The 24,810-nt window shown below is 39.6% G+C and overlaps 1 protein-coding gene across 1 annotated transcript in view; it reads right to left on the bottom strand.

Moving 5' to 3' along the window:
- CENPC (centromere protein C) overlaps window positions 1–24,810 on the bottom strand; it is a 375,071-nt gene that overhangs the window by 70,096 nt on the left and 280,165 nt on the right. The window contains exons 19-20 of the mRNA XM_053703270.1: window positions 11,326–11,421; window positions 679–759 (exon numbers count right to left, since the gene is read on the bottom strand). Of these exons, the coding sequence (XP_053559245.1) occupies window positions 679–759; window positions 11,326–11,421 (177 nt within the window). The remainder of the gene's footprint in view (window positions 1–678; window positions 760–11,325; window positions 11,422–24,810) is intronic.

Here is a 24,810-nt window from a genome sequence, read left to right as displayed (position 1 = left end):
ACATCTCTTCTCTCACCCACTCTCTACATCTCTTCTCTCACCCACTCTCTACATCTCTTCTCTCACCCACTCTCTACATCTCTTCTCTCACCCACTCTCTACATCTCTTCTCTCACCCACTCTCTACATCTCTTCTCTCACCCACTCTCTACATCTCTTCTCTCACCCACTCTCTACATCTCTTCTCTCACCCACTCTCTACATCTCTTCTCTCACCCACTCTCTACATCTCTTCTCTCACCCACTCTCTACATCTCTTCTCTCACCCACTCTCTACATCTCTTCTCTCACCCACTCTCTACATCTCTTCTCTCACCCACTCTCTACATCTCTTCTCTCACCCACTCTCTACATCTCTTCTCTAACCCACTCTCTACATCTCTTCTCTCACCCACTCTCTACATCTCTTCTCTCACCCACTCTCTACATCTCTTCTCTCACCCACTCTCTACATCTCTCTCACCCACTCTCTCACACTTACAAAATAGGTAAAATAATGTCAATGAGAAACCTGAATTTAAATATCAATGAATTAAAAAATCAACCTATCAATTCAAATGAAACCAAAATATCAAAACCAGTGAAACATGAAAAGACTGACAAACAAAATGCAGTGTTGAACAGAACACAAATCTTAATTAGATGCATGAAAAAATAGAAAAAAAAATGTTAACATACCAACCAATATTTCTGTTCCATTAAGTGAGTGAAGTACAGTTGTTGGCTCTATGTCTTCTGTATTATGTTCAAAATTTGGCACTTTAGGGAGGAAAAAACACCACACACATGAGAACAAAATTTAAGCCTACTTGATAAATTAATTTCTTTCATGATAGTTAGATTATACAAGTCATCATGTTTGGAAAATTCCCTAGATTACACAAGTCATCATGTTTGGAAAATTCCCTTCCTGACCAGTAGGAGGAGTCAAAAGATACCCCAACAAACCAGAGCTTTAAATCCCTCCAACTTTCCATGATACTCCATTATTTCAATTTGGCTCCTTGATGGAGTGAGGTAATCGACCAATAAGTACTGTACCCTCTTTCTTTGGTACTATAAAGTTCTCCAGTACTCTTTTACACACTAAAAAAGCTTGAGAATGTAAAGGCTCCTGAGATACTCAAGACATAAATAATCTTACCCAAGGAGACTTTGAATGAAAGCTTATTCAAAACCCATGAGAAATGATTTCCAACACCTAGGAAAACTGAACAGATCTTTCCCATGCCTCAAGAATGAAATTCAATCTGACCCCAGCAGACACTGTTCTGGTATGGTTGCCACACCTTCATGTGGACTTGGAGGTTGGGTAGATTTATTGGCCTGTTTTTAGACCAAGAAGGGTTGGACTTCCAAGAACATTTGAAGTTACCAGAACTGTGGGCAGAGGGAAGTTTTAAAGGAAAAACATCCTGCAAATCTAAGCTTACCCTTAGATTTTTTTTTTATCTTGAGACAGAAAAGCTCCTTTACCCCAGTGACTGTAGCAAAAAGAGCACCCAGTCCTAGCCCAAACAGAGAAAAAGAAAAAGCAATCTATGTTTAGAAACCATATCAGCAGAACAAGATTTAAAGTGCCATAAAACATTGAGTTATGTGCATATTATAGATGGATCAACTGAGGTAAAACAGTGTGTGGAAAAAAATAGTGTACAATATATAGGGATGCAACGAATGATTATTTTCATAATCGATTAATCGGACGATTATTTTTCGATTAATCGACTAATCGGATAAAAAAACAATTTTTTCCTATATTTAAGATAAAATTCACATACTGAGTGTTACAAATATAAACTTCAGACTAAAACTTTACAACTTTACATTAAACACGACTGTTTGTCAAATTTTTAAGCAGAACACATTTTTATAATTAATCAAAACAAAACCGTGAACTGTTTCAAAAGAGATAGAACTAGAAAGAGGTAGAACTTGAAAGGTGTAGACTATCACTGTTTATAACAGTCTGCTATTCACTCTTTAAGAAACTTTGCATTGAACTGCAAAAATATCAACAGGTACACATGTTCCTGGCTGAGGCTGGCTCTCTTTTTGTAAGCTATTTAGCCTGCAGCAGAAGCGCTCAGATGGTGTTGAGATGTCTGAGATGCATAAGTAGGGTTTTGCCAATTTTACCGAGGTGGGATATTTATCTTTGTTAACACTCCACCAATGCAAGGAGCCTCTTAACAAAGTAAGCATGTACTTCATTCTAATATAAAAATATCTTGAATATCTATATGCAATGGTAAATAACCAGCTATAAGGTTAGGGAAAAATATCTAGTCTGCTCTTAAAATAACAGATATATACTCATAGAGGTTGCATTTAGTACATATTAGAATTAAAAATATAAAAAACAAAAAAGTTAAAAGAGCTTAGGACTATATTTCAATAACAGTACAAAGCCTTACACATTTATCTATACAGTACATATAATCAGCAATAGCAAACGATCTGCTAATAATTGTGCAAACAGATAATAGTGCACATCAATTCTAATAACTCCCATCAATCTAGGGCTAGGTGTAAATAACAAGCTCGGCACGATATCAGGGAAAGCATAGTCCCAAATCACCTGATTTAATATAAACAATCTAAATGATGACCCCTATTATTTCTGGGTTGCACATAAGTCAGGAGTAGTTAACTTAAACTGTGCTGAAAACTGAAAGTAAACGTCTGTAGATGTCCTTTAGGCTAAGGACTTAATCATTAAACACAATACCATGTGCAGGAGCTCATTAGAGTGAAGCAGCTGGTGTTGTGCACAGACCAACTAATTGCAAACCAACTAATCGATTATGAGATTCATTGACAACTATTTTCATAACCGATTATATCGATTAGTAAATGGAAGAATATTGATCAGTGGCGCTAGTCAAAGCTGAGGAATCTTGGCATATATGATAAGTGTAATATCTACCCAAACTTTTAGTGTGAAATCAAGTTAATCAAAAAGACAAGTACTGAAAGTAGATTGTTTATTCTTAAAAATATATTCAATATATATGATGATAGAAAATATCTAGAAATGAGAAATGGTATGTATTGTGAATCAAAATACAAAATCTAAAAATAGTAATAATACTTCTAAAAAAGTAAACTTCAATAAAGTAAAAAAACCTAAACTGTATAGGTCAGACAAATAAAAAGCAATCTAAGGTTCTAGATGCAATAAATGTTTCTAAACTTAGTGACATACGTCTGATAAAACAAGTTAAAAGACAGTAAATGTATCCGAGTATTGAATTCAATCTCAGTGTGTATATACACAGTGTCGATTAGATCTCAATGTGAACATAATATAAACATAGTATCACTTCAATCTCAATATTGATATCAACACAATATCGTAGTTTCAACACCTATAGCTATTTATTACAATGTGTGAATGAGAACTCTGTGGTGTATTTCCTTCAAATTGGTTATAGGAGTTTGGAAAAAAAGAGGTCTATGGTGCTGGGAAAATAAACGAGAATCTGTGTCTCATATAATAGTCAGTTTTCAGTCCTCATATAGATATCCAATATATTGTCTCTGTTAGACGTATATCTGTATATACACAGGTTGGGGAGTATCACTCTTATTAGCGATAGCGCTGCATATATCAATGTGATGTTAAGAACACAGAAGCATGTATGTGATATCACAGTGTCAAGTCTAAGTCCTTTAGTAGTGTCGGTAAGATGTTTGAAATGAGTTTATTGACCGGTCAGATATGGTTGAGGTCTGATTTCAGCTACCGATTGTCTCCATGTTTTCAGATGTTTTTGGCAGACTTACCTAGCTGTCTCCTTCTCTCTCCTCGCTCCGATCTTGGCGGGATAGTTGCAGCGTCTTCACTGCCTTGTCTAACAGCTGGGTCATCTGACATGAATGTAGCCAATCAGGAAACCGAGTCTTGATGCTTTTGTTAAAAACTTTTTCGTCTGACCTATACAGTTTAGGTTTTTTACTTTTTTGAAGTTGTGGCCACAACTATATTTATAAGTATTATTACTATTTTTAGATTTTGTATTTTGATTCGCAATACAAACCATTTCTCATTTCTAGATACTTTCTATCATCATATATATTGAATATATTTTTAAGAATAAACAATCTACTTTCAGTACTTGTCTTTTTGATTAACTTGATTTTACACTAAAAGTTTGGGTAGATATTACACTTATCATACATGCCAAGATTCCTCAGCTTTGACTAGCGCCACTGATCAATATTCTTCCATTTACTAAACATATCCCTAACTGTGTTGAGAGATCACGGTATAATTGTTAAGTGGCTAAGAGGTTTAGACGGGGTCCAGGTGTGATTTGATTTTCGATTACAGGTATACCCCGCTCATACAGCGGGTTAGGGACCGGAGCCCCGCTGTAAAGTGAAAACCGCCTTGAAGTGAAACAAGGACGGTTTTAGCTATCTTTTCACTTGCCAGTTTGTTTAAAACCTTGAAAACATGTTTGAACTAGTATATATTAGATGCAATAGTGCTACGTTTAGTTTAACACTAGCACAGTACAGTATTCAATTAGTATTCAATAAATACTGCACCTGTAAAATAGTGACAATGAGTGTAGTAAAATTTGCAAGACTATAACACTGACACTGAAATGCTATAAACAGAGTGAACTGCGCACAAAAAAATGGTGCCAGTCACTTTTCTCGCAATCTCATGATGATTACAGCACTATTTCAAAATCCTTTGCGATTGAACTTCAGCTTCACAAAGCGCTGTATTAGCGAATCGCTGTAAAGTTAAGCGCTGTAAAGTGAGGTATACCTGTATATCGATTAGTTGTTGCAGCTCAAAACTATATATTTTTTTTAGCAGACAACCCAAAGTATTGACCTAGGCCCACTTTGGTATGTTTCATGCCCCCATTTTACCGCCAAATGCGATCAAATAATAACATTTTTTTAACTTTTTCACAATTTTAGGTTTCTCACTGAAATTATTTACAAACAGCTCTGTGGTGTATTTCCTTCAAATTGGTTTTAGGAGTTTGGAAAAAAGTCCCAGAGGTCTATGGTGCTGGGAAAATAAACGAGAATCTGTGTCTCATATAATAAATAGTCAGTTTTCAGTCCTCATATAGATATCCAATATGGTGTCTCTGTTAGACGTATATCTGTATATACACAGGTTGGGGAGTATCACTCTTATTAGCGATAGTGCTGCATATATCAATGTGATGTTAAGAACACAGAAGCATGTATGTGATATCACAGTGTCAAGTCTAAGTCCTTTAGTAGTGTCGGTAAGATGTTTGAAATGAGTTTACTGACCGGTCAGATATGGTTGACGCAGTGAAGGGGTAAAGTAAGTAGCTTGTAGGGTTCATTTTAGCTTTAGTGTAGAGATCAGCCTCCCACCTTACACATCCCACCCCCTGATCCCTCTTAGACCATTCTCAAACAGTTCTCTTCCCTCCCCCACCCCACAATGGTCACCCCCATCTTAAGTGTATTTAATCTGTTGGTGCTTTATAAATAAAGAAGAAGAATAATAATAATATATATATATATATATATATATATATATATATATATATATATATATATATATATATATATATAAATATATATTCTGCTTTGTAGGATCCCCCCTTTCCCCCAACCTCCGTGACACCCCCCCCCCCCCCCCGCCCCCAAACAGCTCTCTAACCCTCCCTCCTCCCTTTATTTCTATAAAAAAAAATCCCCACAGTGTTAGCTGCCTCCTACCTCATTTAACCCCCCTCCCAGATTGCTTTCCCACCCTCCACTGTATGATTTCCCCCTCTCCCTCCTTCCCTGCTGTTCTGATTGATTTTTTTTTTGTATAGTGTAGCGGTCCGCCCCTCCCGCAATAGGCCGTCCACCCGCCTCCCTCCTTACTCTTCCACCCGCGATCGGTACCACCACTGTCTGATGCAGAGAGGGCCAGAGTGGCCCTCTCTGTATCGGTAACTCTGCCCGTCTATTTCTGCACTTGTGGGGCATGCAGAAATAGTGCGTTCTCGCTATTTTTAGCGAGATCGCGGCAGAGAGGCTGCTCCAAAGCTTCTCCAGCCCGTCGCAAGCCTCTTCATACGTCCAATCACGCATTCCCCCCCGGGGGAATCATTGCCTAAAGCAACGCCGTGATTGAAGGAAGGCCGGGATCGTCATTTCTGACGTAGGAAGAGGCTTGCAACGGGCAAGGGAAGAGCTGGAGTGGCTTTCGCGAAGAAAAACAGAATTTATGCTTACCTGATAAATTACTTTCTCCAACGGTGTGTCCGGTCCACGGCGTCATCCTTACTTGTGGGATATTCTCTTCCCCAACAGGAAATGGCAAACAGTCCCAGCAAAGCTGGCCATATAGTCCCTCCTAGGCTCCGCCCACCCCAGTCATTCGACCGACGGACAGGAGGAAATATATATAGGAGAAACCATATGGTACCGTGGTGACTGTAGTTAGAGAAAATAATTCATCAGACCTGATTAAAAAACCAGGGCGGGCCGTGGACCGGACACACCGTTGGAGAAAGTAATTTATCAGGTAAGCATAAATTCTGTTTTCTCCAACATTGGTGTGTCCGGTCCACGGCGTCATCCTTACTTGTGGGAACCAATACCAAAGCTTTAGGACACGGATGAAGGGAGGGAGCAAATCAGGTTACCTAAACGGAAGGCACCACAGCTTGCAAAACCTTTCTCCCAAAAATAGCCTCCGAAGAAGCAAAAGTATCAAATTTGTAAAATTTGGCAAAAGTGTGCAGTGAAGACGAAGTCGCTGCCTTACATATCTGGTCAACAGAAGCCTCGTTCTTGAAGGCCCATGTGGAAGCCACAGCCCTAGTGGAGTGAGCTGTGATTCTTTCAGGAGGCTGCCGTCCGGCAGTCTCATAAGCCAATCGGATGATGCTTTTAAGCCAAAAGGAAAGAGAGGTAGAAGTCGCTTTTTGACCTCTCCTTTTACCAGAATAAACAACAAACAAGGAAGATGTTTGTCTGAAATCTTTAGTAGCCTCTAAATAGAATTTTAGAGCACGGACTACGTCCAAATTGTGTAACAAACGTTCCTTCTTTGAAACTGGATTCGGACACAAAGAAGGTACAACTATCTCCTGGTTAATATTTTTGTTAGAAACAACTTTAGGAAGAAAACCAGGTTTAGTACGCAAAACCACCTTATCTGCATGGAACACCAGATAGGGCGGAGAACACTGCAGAGCAGATAACTCTGAAACTCTTCTAGCAGAAGAAATTGCAACCAAAAACAAAACTTTCCAAGATAGTAACTTAATATCTATGGAATGTAAAGGTTCAAACGGAACCCCTTGAAGAACTGAAAGAACTAGATTTAGACTCCAGGGAGGAGTCAAAGGTCTGTAAACAGGCTTGATCCTAACCAGAGCCTGAACAAATGCTTGAACATCTGGTACAGCTGCCAGTCTTTTGTGTAGTAAGACAGATAAAGCAGAGATCTGTCCCTTTAGAGAACTTGCAGATAATCCTTTCTCCAAACCTTCTTGTAGAAAGGAGAGAATCTTAGGAATTTTTATCTTATTCCATGGGAATCCTTTAGATTCACACCAACAGATATATCTTTTCCATATTTTATGGTAAATTTTTCTAGTTACAGGTTTTCTGGCCTGAACCAGAGTATCTATTACAGAATCTGAAAACCCACGCTTCGATAGAATCAAGCGTTCAATCTCCAAGCCGTCAGCTGGAGGGAGACCAGATTTGGATGTTCGAATGGACCCTGAACAAGAAGGTCCTGTCTCAAAGGTAGCTTCCATGGTGGAGCCGATGACATATTCACCAGGTCTGCATACCAAGTCCTGCATGGCCACGCAGGAGCTATCAAGATCACCGAGGCCCTCTCCTGATTGATCCTGGCTACCAGCCTGGGAATGAGAGGAAACGGTGGAAATACATAAGCTAGGTTGAAGGTCCAAGGTGCTACTAGTGCATCTACTAGAGTCGCCTTGGGATCCCTGGATCTGGACCCGTAGCAAGGAACCTTGAAGTTCTGACGAGACGCCATCAGATCCATGTCTGGAATGCCCCATAATTGAGTTATTTGGGCAAAGATCTCCGGATGGAGTTCCCACTCCCCCGGATGGAATGTCTGACGACTCAGAAAATCCGCCGCCAGGGACTATATGGCCAGCTTTGCTGGGACTCTTTGCCATTTAGTGTTGGGGAAGAGAATATCCCACAAGTAAGGATGACGCCGTGGACCGGACACACCAATGTTGGAGAAAGGTAAGTATTTTAACAAAACCAGTGAAATATAAAGTTTGATGAATGAAACTGCCCCTGTTTTTAATAGGATTATTAAAAACCGGGCACTGGTTCATCAAAATTTACATTCACTTTAATATTATTGCCTCATGCATGTTGTGCCGAAGAATATTATTGCAGATAAATATAATTAAAATATTATTCCATGTTTAAAATCCTATAACTTTTACAGGGGAGGTTACTGCTATTGTTTATAAAATATTAGTGATAGTTAGATGCGCCTGTTGCGTATGCAAATCTGTCAGCTAAACAGACGTGAAATAGTATATTGTGAAAATGTGAACTGGTGTCAACACCAATGATGAGTGTGCAGAAAATACACAACTATGTGCAAAAACCTATATATAAAATATACTCTGTTAAATGATACAGTGATCTGTCAAATAAATATAAATGCATGCTGTTGTAGTAAAGTCAGCACTAATAACAAACATATATCAATAACATATATGCATAAAAAATATGACATGAATAGAGTATTAACTATATACGTGAGTACCAGTGAGTGCCAGTGTCCATGACAAGTCCCATATAAGACGTATGCCAAACAAAGTAATTCTTGAGTAGCTTGAACGAACAAATCTAAATTGCGTGAGACCGGAATCTGCAAACTTCTTCCAGAATCTTGATGGAGATACAAGAGTAGAAATCTGTATAGAGGTAGAGCAGAAGGAGGCGCCACAATAGTGCACAGTGTTACTTTGTCTCAATACATGCAATACAAGTTATACTTACAAAGTATACAGCACTTGAGAAGTGCCACAAATGCCTGCTGGATCTATATTAGCTATCCAGAAAGCTATCCTCTCGATGTTATTAGACTATGTCCCAGAAAAAAACACCTGCAGCAGAGATTGAGAAGAGTTCCTAAACTGTCTCTGTTTGTTTTGCAGACTTCTCTCTAGCCTGAATACTGGCAGAATTTACTCGATGTTAGCACAGCTCCTTCTGAGACATCGTCTAATAACATCGAGAGGATAGCTTTCTGGATAGCTAATAAAGATCCAGCAGGCATTTGTGGCACTTCTCAAGTGCTGTATACTTTGTAAGTATAACTTGTATTGCGTGTATTGAGACAAAGTAACACTGATTGTGCACTATTGTGGCACCTCCTTCTGCTCTACCTCTATACTGCTATTGTTTGCTGTCAAGAGGCTTGCTCGTTTCAATGCGGATCATCTCACATGCTTTGTAGAAGCATCTGCATTATACTGTGCACTGCTTCAGTCAGGTGTCATGTGACTCTGCCCCCTACCGACTAAGTGCACATTCTGCTAAAGCTATGGCCTGGATAGCACCTTCAATATATGGAAATGCCCAGGGGGGGAGCTTGCAGGAAACGAAACTATGCCTGAATTAAAGGGGTTAATGGGGGTTTAAACAGAAAATGTTTTGCAGGTAAGCTTTGGCTGCATTATATATTTAGAAACTTATGTTAGTGCATACGATTTTTATGTCCCTTTAAGCTATAAAGCTTGTCTAGCTAAAACAGATAAAGCTACTTTTTTTTTTTTTTTTTTAGCACTAATGCAAATAATTTCCACCACTGCATCACAAATAAAATTATTTGCTTTTCTCAGGACATAAAAAACAAGGACAGCAGGTCTAAACTTAAAACCTGCAACCTTTTCTATCTAAAGGATCCATAGAAGAGTGGAAATAGCTGCATCCACCTTAGGAATAGTTTATCAAATTTCTGTTGACAGAAGGAAATAGATTAAAACTTAGCAGATGGAACAAAATGAATATCTGGCATCTGCCATTCCTTAGAAATGAGTTCAGAAACTAAATTAGCTGCAAGTGCCAGTAAAACTGCCCATAAAATGTACTCTTAACCAAATAAAGGATAACTATGTCCCAAAAAAGATCCACCTGAGGGTTAACCTCTAAAGTGCTGTCCTTCAGTACCTAGAAGGTAAAGGCACTTACCTGTGGATCCAGCTGCAGGGCAGATAACAGCTACTTAGGTGTGACAGGTACTCCACTTCCTGTCATGGACCTGTAGTAAAAGAAAGAACAGAGTAACCAACCCTGGCTTTCTGCAAAAGGGGTAGCAAAAGGGTTAGAAGTAAAGCAAAGACTACATCGCTGCCTTCTAACTGCTAAAAGCCACCACTACTCTTACTAAAGAGATTGACGTGGACACAGCTAGACCCCAATCCTTGCTTGCAGGGAAAAAAAAAACCATAAAAGGATTATATATCTTCAGACACCATCTTCGCACATCCTTCATTGACAGAGGCAAAGAGAATGACTGGGATTATGGGTAAGGGAAGTTACACTTAACAGCTTTGTTGGGGTGCTATTTGCCTCCTCCTGCTGGCCAGGAGTTGAATATCCCACTAGTAATTGGAATGAAGTAATAAAATTTCCTACCGTAACTCTGGTTCCAGGGTTGTGAAGATATCTTCAAGTGTATATGGTTATTTATAGTACACCTGTATGTAATTGGAACTATTTACTTTAGATGACAATTAAAAATAAAATAATCTATTGGTGCCCCCTAAATAGAACCTTTTTTGATGGTGCTATATTGTAATTTTAATATTATGGTAAATTTAGGCTTAAAACATTCCGTATACAACACAAATACAGACATGTTTTATGTAAAAGAAGTGTTAATGAGACGTCAACAAAATACCAGTTTAAAGCATACATTTAAGTTTCATATTCATTTTTTTAAAGGGCCATTAATGTGAAAAATGACATGCTTTTATTTCTTAAAACATGTAATTTTAACACTAGTGACCCTGCAACTCTATGCATTTAACCCTCACAAAAAGCTTAAACATACATTTAACCACTCAGGAGGCACAGAGAATAGATGGCAATTGCACACTTGAGGCTGGTCTTTGTGTGTTTAACCCCTTTGCGGGGAAGTTGGACGGTCTCTGGTGTTAAAACTAAATGTTATAACAAATTAGAGCACATATTTTTTCCACTAAAACGGTTCTTTGAAGGATTCTTTTGTTCCTATAATTAATACAGCTGTATCTGGCTACTTATGGGCTTATAAAGAAATAAAGATACATATTAACAAACCTTTTTCTACTTTATGCACATCCTTTCTTTTAGACACAGCTTTTCTGGCAGGATCTTCATTAACTGGGGCAAGGATTCCTTCAACCACCAGGCCTCCTATAATAAAACTAAAATTGTTTAGGTGGTAATATCTTCACAAATGTTAAAAACATAATTTATGCTTACCTGATAAATTTATTTCACTTGTGGTGTATCCAGTCCACGGGTTCATCCATTACTTGTGGGATATTCTCCTTCCCAACAGGAAGCTGCAAGAGGACACCCACAGCAGAGCTGTCTATATAGCTACTCCCCTAAATGCCACCCCCAGTCATTCGACCGAAGACAAGCAAGAAAAAAAGGAGAAACTATAGGGTGCAGTGGTAACTGTAGTTTAAAAATAAAAAACACCTGCCTTAAAATGACAGGGCGGGCCGTGGACTGGATACACCACAAGAGAAATAAATTTATCAGGTAAGCATAAATTTTGTTTTCTCTTGTAAAGGTGTATCCAGTCCACGGGTTCATCCATTACTTATGGGATACCAATACCAAAGCTTTAGGACACGGATGAAGGGAGGGACAAGGCAGGAACTTAAACGGAAGGCACCACTGCCTGTAAGACCTTTCTCCCAAAAATAGCCTCCGAAGAAGCAAAAGTATCAAATTTATAGAATTTCGAAAAGGTATGAAGCGAAGACCAAGTCGCCGCCTTACAAATCTGTTCAACAGAGGCCTCATGTTTAAAAGCCCATGAGGAAGCTACTGCTCTAGTAGAATGAGCTGTAATTCTTTCAGGAGGCTGCTGGCCAGCAGTCTCATAAGCTAAGCGTATTATACTTCTTAGCCAAAAAGAAAGAGAAGTTGCCGAAGCCTTTTGGCCTCTCCTCTGTCCAGAGTAGACAACAAACAAAGCAGATGTTTGACGAAAATCCTTCGTAGCTTGTAAATAAAACTTTAAAGCACGAACCACATCAAGATTGTGTAATAGACGTTCCTTCTTTGAAGAAGGATTAGGACATAGTGAAGGAACAACAATCTCCTGATTGATATTCTTATTAGATACCACCTTAGGAAGAAACCCAGGTTTGGTACGTAACACTACCTTATCTGCATGGAAAATCAGATAAGGGGAATTACATTGTAAGGTAAATACGAAAATATCGCGCTAATTACTGAAGGAAAAACTAAGCCACTCTAAAACAGTCACCCCAGGACTGTCACAGTTAGAACAAAGTTTGAGGAATTGAGAGGGCGCTGAAAGCTAAGTTTTCCACCACACTTAGTTAAATGTTAACATAAACACAACAATATTTTGAGTTGATAACTTTACTTCATAAAAAATTAAGGTGCAATAATATAACAATTCAATATATAGACATTGATAAAAGGGACGTCTCCCTTAACAGTTAAAATAATTTAAAAAAATTGGGTCTGGAATACCACCGTAAAAATGCTCGAGAAAAGCTTGAAAAATATTCAGTATACGCTGTGTTTGAAAAAGCCCAACCTAACGGGTGAAACGCGTAGATTGACTTTGTGTTGTATCCTGCTACGGACTTTATCCTCATCTTTAAAATCTAGGTACCTAGTTTTTACATTTTCACCCGCGCGTGTTTCACGCTAAGTGCGGGTCTGTGGACATCATTTCTCCCCTTCGATATCTGAATCATCTGGCGCACAAGGATTTGCAGTGACGAGCAGTCTCCAATAACGCTGACCGGGTTCAGCCGACACGAGCAAAAGTGTAAAAATATTGAGAGACATTGCCTACCTGTGCCAAACTCCAACATTGTGAGCATAAAGATCGCTATTAAGTTACTTTGAAAAAGAAACTGTGAGTAATAATAAGACCCTTATTAAGGTGTTCAATATCAATTGTTAACCAATTCTAAGGGGGTTAAAGCAACATCAGAATTATACATTGTTTTGCTGACACTATTTGTGAAATTGCAATACTTTTTGATCAGCTAACATAAGAACTTTGTTACAACACATCAAGAACTGGGATAGATTGAATCCTAAGACTGATATTAACATTGTAACCAACATCTGCTGAATATAAACACAGCGTATACTGAATATTTTTCAAGCTTTTCTCGAGCATTTTTAAGGTGGTATTCCAGACCCAATTTTTTAAAATTATTTTAACTGTTAATGGAGACGTCCCTTTTATCAATGTCTATATATTGAATTGTTATATTATTGCACCTTAATTTTTTATGAAGTAAAGTTATCAACTTAAAATATTGTTGTGTTTATGTTAACATTTAACTAAGTGTGGTGGAAAACTTAGCTTTCAGCGCCCTCTCAATTCCTTAAACTTTGAATTACATTGTAAAGCAGATAACTCTGAAACTCTTCGAGCCAAGGAGATAGCTACTAAAAACAGAACTTTCCAAGATAAAAGCTTAATATCTATGGAATGCAAAGGTTCAAACGGAAGCCCTTGAAGAACTTTAAGAACTAAATTTAAACTCCATGGTGGAGCAACAGGTTTAAACACAGGCTTGATTCTAACTAAAGCTGACAAAACGCCTGAACGTCTGGAACCTCAGCCAGACATTTGTGCAAAAGAATAGACAGAGCAGAAATCTGTCCCTTTAAGGAACTAGCTGACAATCCCTTCTCCAATCCTTCTTGGAGAAAAGATAATATCCTAGGAATCCTGACCTTACTCCATGAGTAACCCTTGGATTCACACCAGTGAAGATATTTACACCATATCTTATGATAGATCTTCCTGGTGACAGTCTTTTGAGCCTAAATTAAGGTATCAATGACCGATTCGGAAAAACCACGCTTTGATAGAATCAAGCGTTCAATCTTCAAGCAGTCAGACGTAGAGAAATTAGATTTGGATGTTTGAAGGGACCTTGAAGTAGAAGGTCCTGCATTAGCGGCAGAGTCCATGGTGGAAAAGATGACATGTCCACCAGATCTGCATACCAAGTCCTGCGTGGTCACGCAGGGGCTATCAAGATCACCAAAGCTCTCTCCTGCTTGATCTTGGCAATCAGACGAGGGAGCAGAGGAAACGGTGGAAACACATAAGCCAGGCTGAAGGACCAGCTGCCTTGGGATCCCTGGACCCGTAACAAGGAAGCTTGGCGTTCTAACGAGACGCCATGAGATCTAGTTCTGGTTTGCCCCATAGTTGAATCAACTGGGCAAATACCTCCGGATGGAGTTCCCACTCCCCCGGATGAAAAGTCTGCCGACTTAGAAAATCCGCCTCCCAGTTCTCTACTCCTGGGATATCGATAGCTGAGAGATGGCAAGAGTGAACCTCTGCCCATAAAATTATCTTTGAAACCTCCAACATTGCCAGGGGGCTCCTTGTTCCCCCCTGATGGTTGATATAGGCTACAGTCGTGATGTTGTCCGACTGAAATCTGATGAACCTGACCGCAGCTAGCTGAGGCCAAGCCTGAAGAGCATTGAATATCGCTCTTAGTTCCAGAATGTTTATCGGAAGGGGGGCCTCCTCCTGAGTCCACGAACCCTGAGCTTTCAGGGAGTTCCAGACTGCACCCCAGCCCAGAAGGCTGGCATCTGTCGTTACTATAGTCCATTCTGGCCTGCGGAAACTCATTCCCTTGGACAGATGGACCCAAGATAGCCACCAGAGAACAGAATCCCTGGTCTCTTGATCCAGATTTAGTAGAGGGGACAAATATGTGTAATCCCCATTCCACTGATTGAGCATGCAAAGTTGCAGTGGTCTGAGATGTAGGCGGGCAAACGTAACTATGTCCATTGCCGCTACCATTAATCCGATTACCACCATACACTGAGCCACTGACGGATGGGAAGTGGAATAAAGAGCACGACAGGAAGTTAGAAGTTTTGACAACCTGACCTCTGTCAGAAAAAAACTTAATTTCTACTGAGTCTATCAGAGTTCCTAGGAAGGAAACTCTTGTGAGAGGGGAGAGAGAACTCTTTCCTTCGTTCACCTTCCACCCGTGAGACCTCAAGAATGCCAGAACAATGTCCGTATAGGACCTGGCGATTTGAAAAGTCGACGCCTGTATCAGGATGTCGTCTAGGTAAGGGGCCACTGCTATACCCCGCGGCCTTAGAACCGCCAGAAGGGACCCTAGAACCTTCGTAAAGATTCTTGGTGCCGTGGCTAACCCGAAGGGAAGAGCCACAAACTGGAAATGCCTGTCTAGGAAGGCGAACCTTAGAAACTGATGATGATCCCTGTGTATCGGAATGTGTAGATAAGCATCCTTTAAATCCACGGTAGTCATATATTGAACCTCCTGGATCATAGGTAGGATGGTTCGAATAGTCTCCATCTTGAAGGATGGGACCCTGAGAAATTTGTTTAGGATCTTGAGATCCAAGATTGGTCTGAAAGTTCCCTCTTTCTTGGGAACTATAAACAGATTTGAATAGAAGCCCTGCCCCTGTTCCTCCTTTGGAACTGGGTGGATCACTCCCATAACTAGTAGGTCTTGAACGCAATGTAAGAATGCCTCTCTCTTTATCTGGTTTGCAGATAATTGTGAGAGATGAAATCTCCCCTTTGGAGATGAAGCTTTGAAATCCAGAAGATATCCCTGGGAAACAATCTCCAGAGCCCAGGGATCCTGGACATCTCTTGCCCAAGCCTGGGCGAAGAGAGAAAGTCTGCCCCCCACTAGATCCGGTCCCGGATCGGGGGCTACTCCTTCATGCTGTCTTAGAGGCAGCAGCAGGCTTTTTGGCCTGTTTCCCCTTGTTCCAAGCCTGGTTAGGTCTCCAGACTGGCTTGGACTGGGCAAAATTTCCCTCTTGTTTTGTAGAAGAGGAAGATGAAGCTGCGCCACTCTTGAAGTTTCGAAAGGAACGAAAATTAGTCTGTTTGGTCCTTAACTTGTTGGACCTATCCTGGAGAAGGGCGTGGCCTTTTCCTCCAGTAATATCAAAAATGATCTCCTTCAGTCCAGGTCCAAATAGGGTCTGCCCTTTGAAGGGGATATTGAGAGGTTTAGAAGTGACATCAGCTGACCACGATTTAAGCCATAGCGCCCTACGCGCCTGAATGGCAAAACCTGAATTTTTAGCTGTTAGCTTGGTTAAATGAAAAACGGCGTCAGAAATAAATGAATTGGATAACTTAAGAGCTTTAAGCCTGTCAAGGATATCATCCAACGGGGTTTCTACCTGTAGAGCCTCCTCCAGAGACTCGAACCAGAAAGCCGCTGCAGCAGTGACTGGGGCAATGCATGCAAGAGGCTGGAGAATAAAACCTTGTTGTATAAAGATTTTCTTAAGGAAACCCTCTAATTTTTTATCCATAGGATCTAGGAAAGCACAACTGTCCTCGACAGGAATAGTTGTACGCTTAGCTAGGGTAGAGACTGCTCCCTCCACTTTAGGGACCGTCTGCCACGAGTCCCGTGTAGCGGCATCTATAGGAAACATCTTTTTAAAAGCTGGAGGGGGAGAGAACAGTACACCTGGTCTATCCCATTCCTTAGTAATAATTTCTGAAAACCTCTTGGGGATTGGAAAAACATCAGTGTAAACAGGCACTGCAAAGTATTTGTCTATTTTACACAATTTCTCTGGGACTACAATGGTGTCACTGTCATCCAGAGTCTCTAAAACCTCCCTGAGCAACACGCGGAGGTGTTCAAATTTAAATGCTGTCATTTCAGAGTCAGACTGAAGTAATGCCTTCCCTGAATCAGAGAAGTCACCCACAGATAGAAGCTCTCCTGCTTCAACTTTTGCACATTGTGAGGGTATATCAGACATAGCTACTAAAGCGTCATAGAGCTCTGTATTTGTTCTAGCCCCAGAGATGTCTCGCTTTCCTTGTAACCCTGGCAGTTTGGACAATACCTCTGTGAGGGTATGATTCATAACTGCCGCCATGTCTTATAAGGTAAACGCATTGGACGCGCTAGATGTACTTGGCGTCCCTTGAGCGGGAGTTATAGGTTCTGACACGTGGGGAGAGCTAGATGGCATAACCTCCCTTTTGTCAGTCTCAGAAACCTCAGGTGATAAATCTTTAAAAGCCATAATATGATCTTTATAACTTATAGAAAGGTCAGTGCATTTGGTACACATTCTAAGAGGGGGTTCCACAATGGCTTCTAAACATAATGAACAAGGAGTTTCCTCTATGTCAGACATGTTTAACAGACTAGTAATGAGACCAGCAAGCTTGGAAAACACTTTAATAAATGTGAAAAAAAGCAATAATATAAAAACGGTACTGTGCCTTTAAGAGAAAAAAAACTACCACATAAACTGCAAAACACTGATAAAAAGTAGTAAACTCTATGAAATGTTTACAGTGTGTATAAGGGACTAAAGCAGCATTGCAACCACTTGCAAATGGATGATTAACCCCTCAGGCCCAAAAACGAATTAGAAAAACATTAAAACTGCTAACAAACAGTCAAACACACTGCCACAGCTGTGCTGTGGCTCCTACCTGCCCTTAAAAAACGATTTTTGCAGGAACAAAACACTCTATAGAGGTCCTATAAGCCAGAGGACTCCTTCAGGGAAGCTGGATGTCTCAGACTGAAAATCAACTGCACATTTAGAGCTTGAAAATAGGCCCCTCCCTACCATGCACTCAAAGTCAGAGGGCCTTAAAAAAGTACTCCTAGGAGTAATCTAACAAGTATTGTGGAAAACTAGGCCCCAAATAAAGATTTATCACCCTCAGAGAAAAAACGTTTTTATTTTTATAAATCATGCAAACGTTTTTACACTAAGTAATAAGTATTAACATGAATATTACCCTTATTTGCAAGCATGATCCCAGTTGTTGTTATCACTGTATCCGGCTTACCTTAAATATACCAGGCACTGTCAGCATTTTCTAGACCTTATCATCTCTCTAGAAAAAAATATACTGAACATACCTCAAAGCAGGCAATCTGCAGACCGTCCCCCCAACTGAAGTTTTCTTTCCATACTCTTCAGTTATGTGTGAGAACAGCAATGGACCTTAGTTACAAACCGCTAAGATCAGCAAAACCTCCAGGCAGAATTCTTCTTCCAAATTCTGCCTGAGAGAAAAAACAGTACAAAGCCGGTACCGTTTAAAAATAACAAACTTTTGATTGAAGGTAAAAACTACACTAAGTCACCACATCTCTCTTGATACTTCCTTTCTTGTCGAGAGCTGCAAGAGAATGACTAGGGGTGGCAGTTAGGGGAGGAGCTATATAGACAGCTCTGCTGTGGGTGTCCTCTTGCAGCTTCCTGTTGGGAAGGAGAATATCCCACAAGTAATGGATGAACCCGTGGACTGGATACACCTTTACAAGAGAAAAGGGATGAGCTTAAAAAATTACCAAAATGTTTTAAAATGTTTTAATTTAAAAAAATAGATGTATCTGAAAATGTAAAATATAAAAAAACATCATTTATGTAAGAACTTACCTGATAAATTCATTTCTTTCATATTAGCAAGAGTCCATGAGCTAGTGACATATGGGATATACATTCCTACCAGGAGGGGCAAAGTTTCCCAAACCTCAAAATGCCTATAAATACACCCCTCACCACACCCACAATTCAGTTTAACGAATAGCCAAGAAGTGGGGTGATAAAAAAGTGCGAAAGCATATAAAATAAGGAATTGGAATAATTGTGCTTTATACAAAATCATAACCACCACAAAAAAAGGGCGGGCCTCATGGACTCTTGCTAATATGAAAGAAATGAATTTATCAGGTAAGTTCTTACATAAATTATGTTTTCTTTCATGTAATTAGCAAGAGTCCATGAGCTAGTGACGTATGGGATAATGATTACCCAAGATGTGGATCTTTCCACACAAGAGTCACTAGAGAGGGAGGGATAAAATAAAGACAGCCAATTCCTGCTGAAAATAATCCACACCCAAAAATAAAGTTTAACGAAAAACATAAGCAGAAGATTCAAACTGAAACCGCTGCCTGAAGTACTTTTCTACCAAAAACTGCTTCAGAAGAAGAAAATACATCAAAATGGTAGAATTTAGTAAAAGTATGCAAAGAGGACCAAGTTGCTGCTTTGCAAATCTGATCAACCGAAGCTTCATTCCTAAACGCCCAGGAAGTAGAAACTGACCTAGTAGAATTAGCTGTAATTCTCTGAGGTGGAGTTTTACCCGACTCAACATAGGCAAGATGAATTAAAGATTTCAACCAAGATGCCAAAGAAATGGCAGAAGCTTTCTGGCCTTTTCTAGAACCGGAAAAGATAACAAATAGACTAGAAGTCTTTCTGAAAGATTTAGTAGCTTCAACATAATTTTTCAAAGCTCTAACAACATCCAAAGAATGCAACGATTTCTCCTTAGAATTCTTAGGATTAGGACATAATGAAGGAACCACAATTTCTCTACTAATGTTGTTGGAATTCACAACTTTAGGTAAAAATTCAAAAGAAGTTCGCAACACCGCCTTATCCTGATGAAAAATCAGAAAAGGAGACTCACAAGAAAGAGCAGATAATTCAGAAACTCTTCTTGCAGAAGAGATGGCCAAAAGGAACAAAACTTTCCAAGAAAGTAATTTAATGTCCAATGAATGCATAGGTTCAAACGGAGGAGCTTGAAGAGCCCCCAGAACCAAATTCAAACTCCAAGGAGGAGAAATTGACTTAATGACAGGTTTTATACGAACCAAAGCTTGTACAAAACAATGAATATCAGGAAGAATAGCAATCTTTCTGTGAAAAAGAACAGAAAGAGCAGAGATTTGTCCTTTCAAGGAACTTGCGGACAAACCTTTATCTAAACCATCCTGAAGAAACTGTAAAATTCTCGGAATTCTAAAAGAATGCCAAGAAAAATAATGAGAAATACACCAAGAAATATAAGTCTTCCAGACTCTATAATATATCTCTCTAGATACAGATTTACGAGCCTGTAACATAGTATTAATCACAGCGTCAGAGAAACCTCTTTGACGAAGAATCAAGCGTTCAATCTCCATAACTTTAAATTTAAGGATTTCAGATCCTGATGGAAAAAAGGACCTTGTGACAGAAGGTTTGGTCTTAACGGAAGAGTCCACGGTTGGCAAGAGGCCATCCGGACAAGATCCGCATACCAAAACCTGTGAGGCCATGCCGGAGCTACCAGCAGAACAAACGAGCATTCCTTCAGAATCTTGGAGATTACTCTTGGAAGAAGAACTAGAGGCGGAAAGATATAGGCAGGATGATACTTCCAAGGAAGTGATAATGCATCCACTGCCTCCGCCTGAGGATCCCGGGATCTGGACAGATACCTGGGAAGTTTCTTGTTTAGATGGGACGCCATCAAATCTATTTCTGGAAGTTCCCACATTTGAACGATCTGAAGAAACACCTCTGGGTGAAGAGACCATTCGCCCGGATGCAACGTTTGGCGACTGAGATAATCCGCTTCCCAATTGTCTACACCTGGGATATGAACCGCAGAGATTAGACAGGAGCTGGATTCCGCCCAAACCAAAATTTGAGATACTTCTTTCATAGCCAGAGGACTGTGAGTTCCTCCTTGATGATTGATGTATGCCACAGTCGTGACATTGTCTGTCTGAAAACAAATGAACGATTCTCTCTTTAGAAGAGGCCAAAACTGAAGAGCTCTGAAAATTGCACGGAGTTCCAAAATATTGATCGGTAATCTCACCTCCTGAGATTCCCAAACTCCTTGTGCCGTCAGAGATCCCCACACAGCTCCCCAACCTGTGAGACTTGCATCTGTTGAAATTACAGTCCAGGTCGGAAGCACAAAAGAAGCCCCCTGAATTAAACGATGGTGATCTGTCCACCACGTTAGAGAGTGTTGAACAATCGGTTTTAAAGATATTAATTGAGATATCTTTGTGTAATCCTTGCACCATTGATTCAGCATACAAAGCTGAAGAGGTCGCATGTGAAAACGAGCAAAGGGGATCGCGTCCGATGCAGCAGTCATAAGACCTAGAATTTCCATGCATAAGGCTACCGAAGGGAATGATTGTGACTGAAGGTTTCGACAAGCTGCCATCAGTTTTAGACGCCTCTTGTCTGTTAAAGACAGAGTCATGGACACTGAATCTATTTGGAAACCCAGAAAGGTTACCCTTGTCTGAGGAATCAATGAACTTTTTGGTAAATTGATCCTCCAACCATGATCTTGAAGAAACAACACAAGTCGATTCGTATGAAATTCTGCTAAATGTAAAGACTGAGCAAGTACCAAGATATCGTCCAAATAAGGAAATACCACAATACCCTGTTCTCTGATTACAGACAGAAGGGCACCGAGAACCTTTGTAAAAATTCTTGGAGCTGTAGCAAGGCCAAACGGCAGAGCCACAAACTGGTAATGCTTGTCCAGAAAAGAGAATATCAGGAACCGATAATGATCCGGATGAATCGGAATATGCAGATATGCATCCTGTAAATCTATTGTGGACATATAATTCCCTTGCTGAACAAAAGGCAAGATAGTCCTTACAGTTACCATCTTGAACGTTGGTATCCTTACATAACGATTCAATATTTTTAGATCCAGAACTGGTCTGAAGGAATTCTCCTTCTTTGGTACAATGAAGAGATTTGAATAAAACCCCATCCCCTGTTCCTGAACTGGAACTGGCATAATTACTCCAGTCAACTCTAGATCTGAAACACAATTCAGAAATGCTTGAGCTTTTACTGGATTTACTGGGACACGGGAAAGAAAAAATCTCTTTGCAGGAGGTCTCATCTTGAAACCAATTCTGTACCCTTCTGAAACAATGTTCTGAATCCAAAGATTGTGAACAGAATTGATCCAAATTTCATTGAAAAAACGTAACCTGCCCCCTACCAGCTGAGCTGGAATGAGGGCCGCACCTTCATGTGGACTTAGAAGCAGGCTTTGCCTTTCTGGCTGGCTTGGATTTATTCCAGATTGGAGATGGTTTCCAAACTGAAACTGCTCCTGAGGATGAAGGATCAGGTTTTTGTTCTTTGTTGAAACGAAAGGAACGAAAACGATTATTAGCTCTGTTTTTACCCTTAGATTTTTTATCCTGTGGTAAAAAGGTTCCTTTCCCACCAGTAACAGTTGAAATAATAGAATCCAACTGAGAACCAAATAATTTGTTACCCTGGAAAGAAATGGAAAGTAGAGTTGATTTAGAAGCCATATCAGCATTCCAAGTCTTAAGCCATAAAGCTCTTCTAGCTAAAATAGCTAGAGACATAAACCTGACATCAACTCTGATAATATCAAAGATGGCATCACAGATAAAATTATTAGCATGCTGAAGAAGAATAATAATATCATGAGAATCATGATGTGTTACTTGTTGCGCTAAGGTTTCCAACCAAAAAGTTGAAGCTGCAGCAACATCAGCCAAAGATATAGCAGGTCTAAGAAGATTACCTGAACACAGATAAGCTTTTCTTAGAAAGGATTCAATTTTCCTATCTAAAGGATCCTTAAACGAAGTACCATCTGACGTAGGAATAGTAGTACGTTTAGCAAGGGTAGAAATAGCCCCATCAACTTTAGGGATTTTGTCCCAAAATTCTAATCTGTCAGACGGCACAGGATATAATTGCTTAAAACGTTTAGAAGGAGTAAATGAATTACCCAATTTATCCCAGTCTTTGGAAATTACTGCAGAAATAGCATTAGGAACAGGAAAAACTTCTGGAATAACCACAGGAGATTTAAATACCTTATCCAAACGTTTAGAATTAGTATCAAGAGGACCAGAATCCTCTATTTCTAAAGCAATTAGAACTTCTTTAAGTAAAGAACGAATAAATTCCATTTTAAATAAATATGAAGATTTATCAGCATCAACCTCTGAGACAGAATCCTCTGAACCAGAAGAGTCATCAGAATCAGAATGATGATGTTCATTTAAAAATTCATCTGTAGGGAGAGAAGTTTTAAAAGATTTTTTACGTTTACTAGAAGGAGAAATAACAGACATAGCCTTCTTTATGGATTCAGAAACAAAATCTCTTATGTTATCAGGAACATTCTGCACCTTAGATGTTGAAGGAACTGCAACAGGCAATGGTACTTTACTAAAGGAAATATTATCTGCTTTAACAAGTTTGTCATGACAATCAATACAAACAACAGCTGGAGGAATAGCTACCAAAAGTTTACAGCAGATACACTTAGCTTTGGTAGATCCAGCACTAGACAGCGATTTTCCTGTAGTATCTTCTGACTCAGATGCAACGTGAGACATCTTGCAATATGTAAGAGAAAAAACAACAACATATAAAGCAAAATTGATCAAATTCCTTAAATGACAGTTTCAGGAATGGGAAAAAATGCCAAAGAACAAGCTTCTAGCAACCAGAAGCAATGAAAAATGAGACTTAAATAATGTGGAGACAAAAACGACGCCCATATTTTTTAGCGCCAAATAAGACGCCCACATTATTTGGCGCCTAAATGCTTTTTGGCGCCAAAAATGACGCCACATCCGGAACGCCGACATTTTTGGCGCAAAATAACGTCAAAAAATGACGCAACTTCCGGCGACACGTATGACGCCGGAAACGGAAAAGAATTTTTGCGCCAAAAAAGTCTGCGCCAAGAATGACGCAATAAAATGAAGCATTTTCAGCCCCCGCGAGCCTAACAGCCCACAGGGAAAAAAGTCAAATTTTTGAAGGTAAGAAAAAATGATTAAATCAAATGCATTATCCCAAATATGAAACTGACTGTCTGAAAAATAAGGAAAGTTGAACATTCTGAGTCAAGGCAAATAAATGTTTGAATACATATATTTAGAACTTTATAAACAAAGTGCCCAACCATAGCTTAGAGTGTCACAGAAAATAAGATTTACTTACCCCAGGACACTCATCTACATGTTTGTAGAAAGCCAAACCAGTACTGAAACGAGAATCAGCAGAGGTAATGGTATATATAAGAGTATATCGTTGATCTGAAAAGGGAGGTAAGAGATGAATCTCTACGACCGATAACAGAGAACCTATGAAATAGACCCCGTAGAAGGAGATCACTGCATTCAAATAGGCAATACTCTCCTCACATCCCTCTGACATTCACTGCACGCTGAGAGGAAAACCGGGCTCCAACTTGCTGCGGAGCGCATATCAACGTAGAATCTAGCACAAACTTACTTCACCACCTCCATCGGAGGCAAAGTTTGTAAAACTGAATTGTGGGTGTGGTGAGGGGTGTACTTATAGGCATTTTGAGGTTTGGGAAACTTTGCCCCTCCTGGTAGGAATGTATATCCCATACGTCACTAGCTCATGGACTCTTGCTAATTACATGAAAGAAAAATTGTTATTGGTAATTAAAAACAAATCTTCAAAATATCAAACACCCCAATTAAAACTCTAATTTACTCATTCACTTTTGCTTTGATAAGAGCAACCCTTCTGGGCTCCTAATATTCAGTACAAACTATAGTGTAGACAGCCAAATTCATCTTCCTTAGGTACCACTTTGTATGTGCTTCATCTTTGTTGGTTGCCTTAATTCTCCAAAGTAAAATTCAGAATGCGGACACATTAACATCCGCCTATATCTCT

The sequence above is a fragment of the Bombina bombina genome, chromosome 2, assembly GCF_027579735.1.
Source record: "Bombina bombina isolate aBomBom1 chromosome 2, aBomBom1.pri, whole genome shotgun sequence".
Lineage (NCBI taxonomy): Eukaryota > Metazoa > Chordata > Amphibia > Anura > Bombinatoridae > Bombina > Bombina bombina.
The sequence above is the reverse complement of the archived record's forward strand: the minus strand, read 5'-3'. Positions and strand labels throughout refer to the sequence as shown.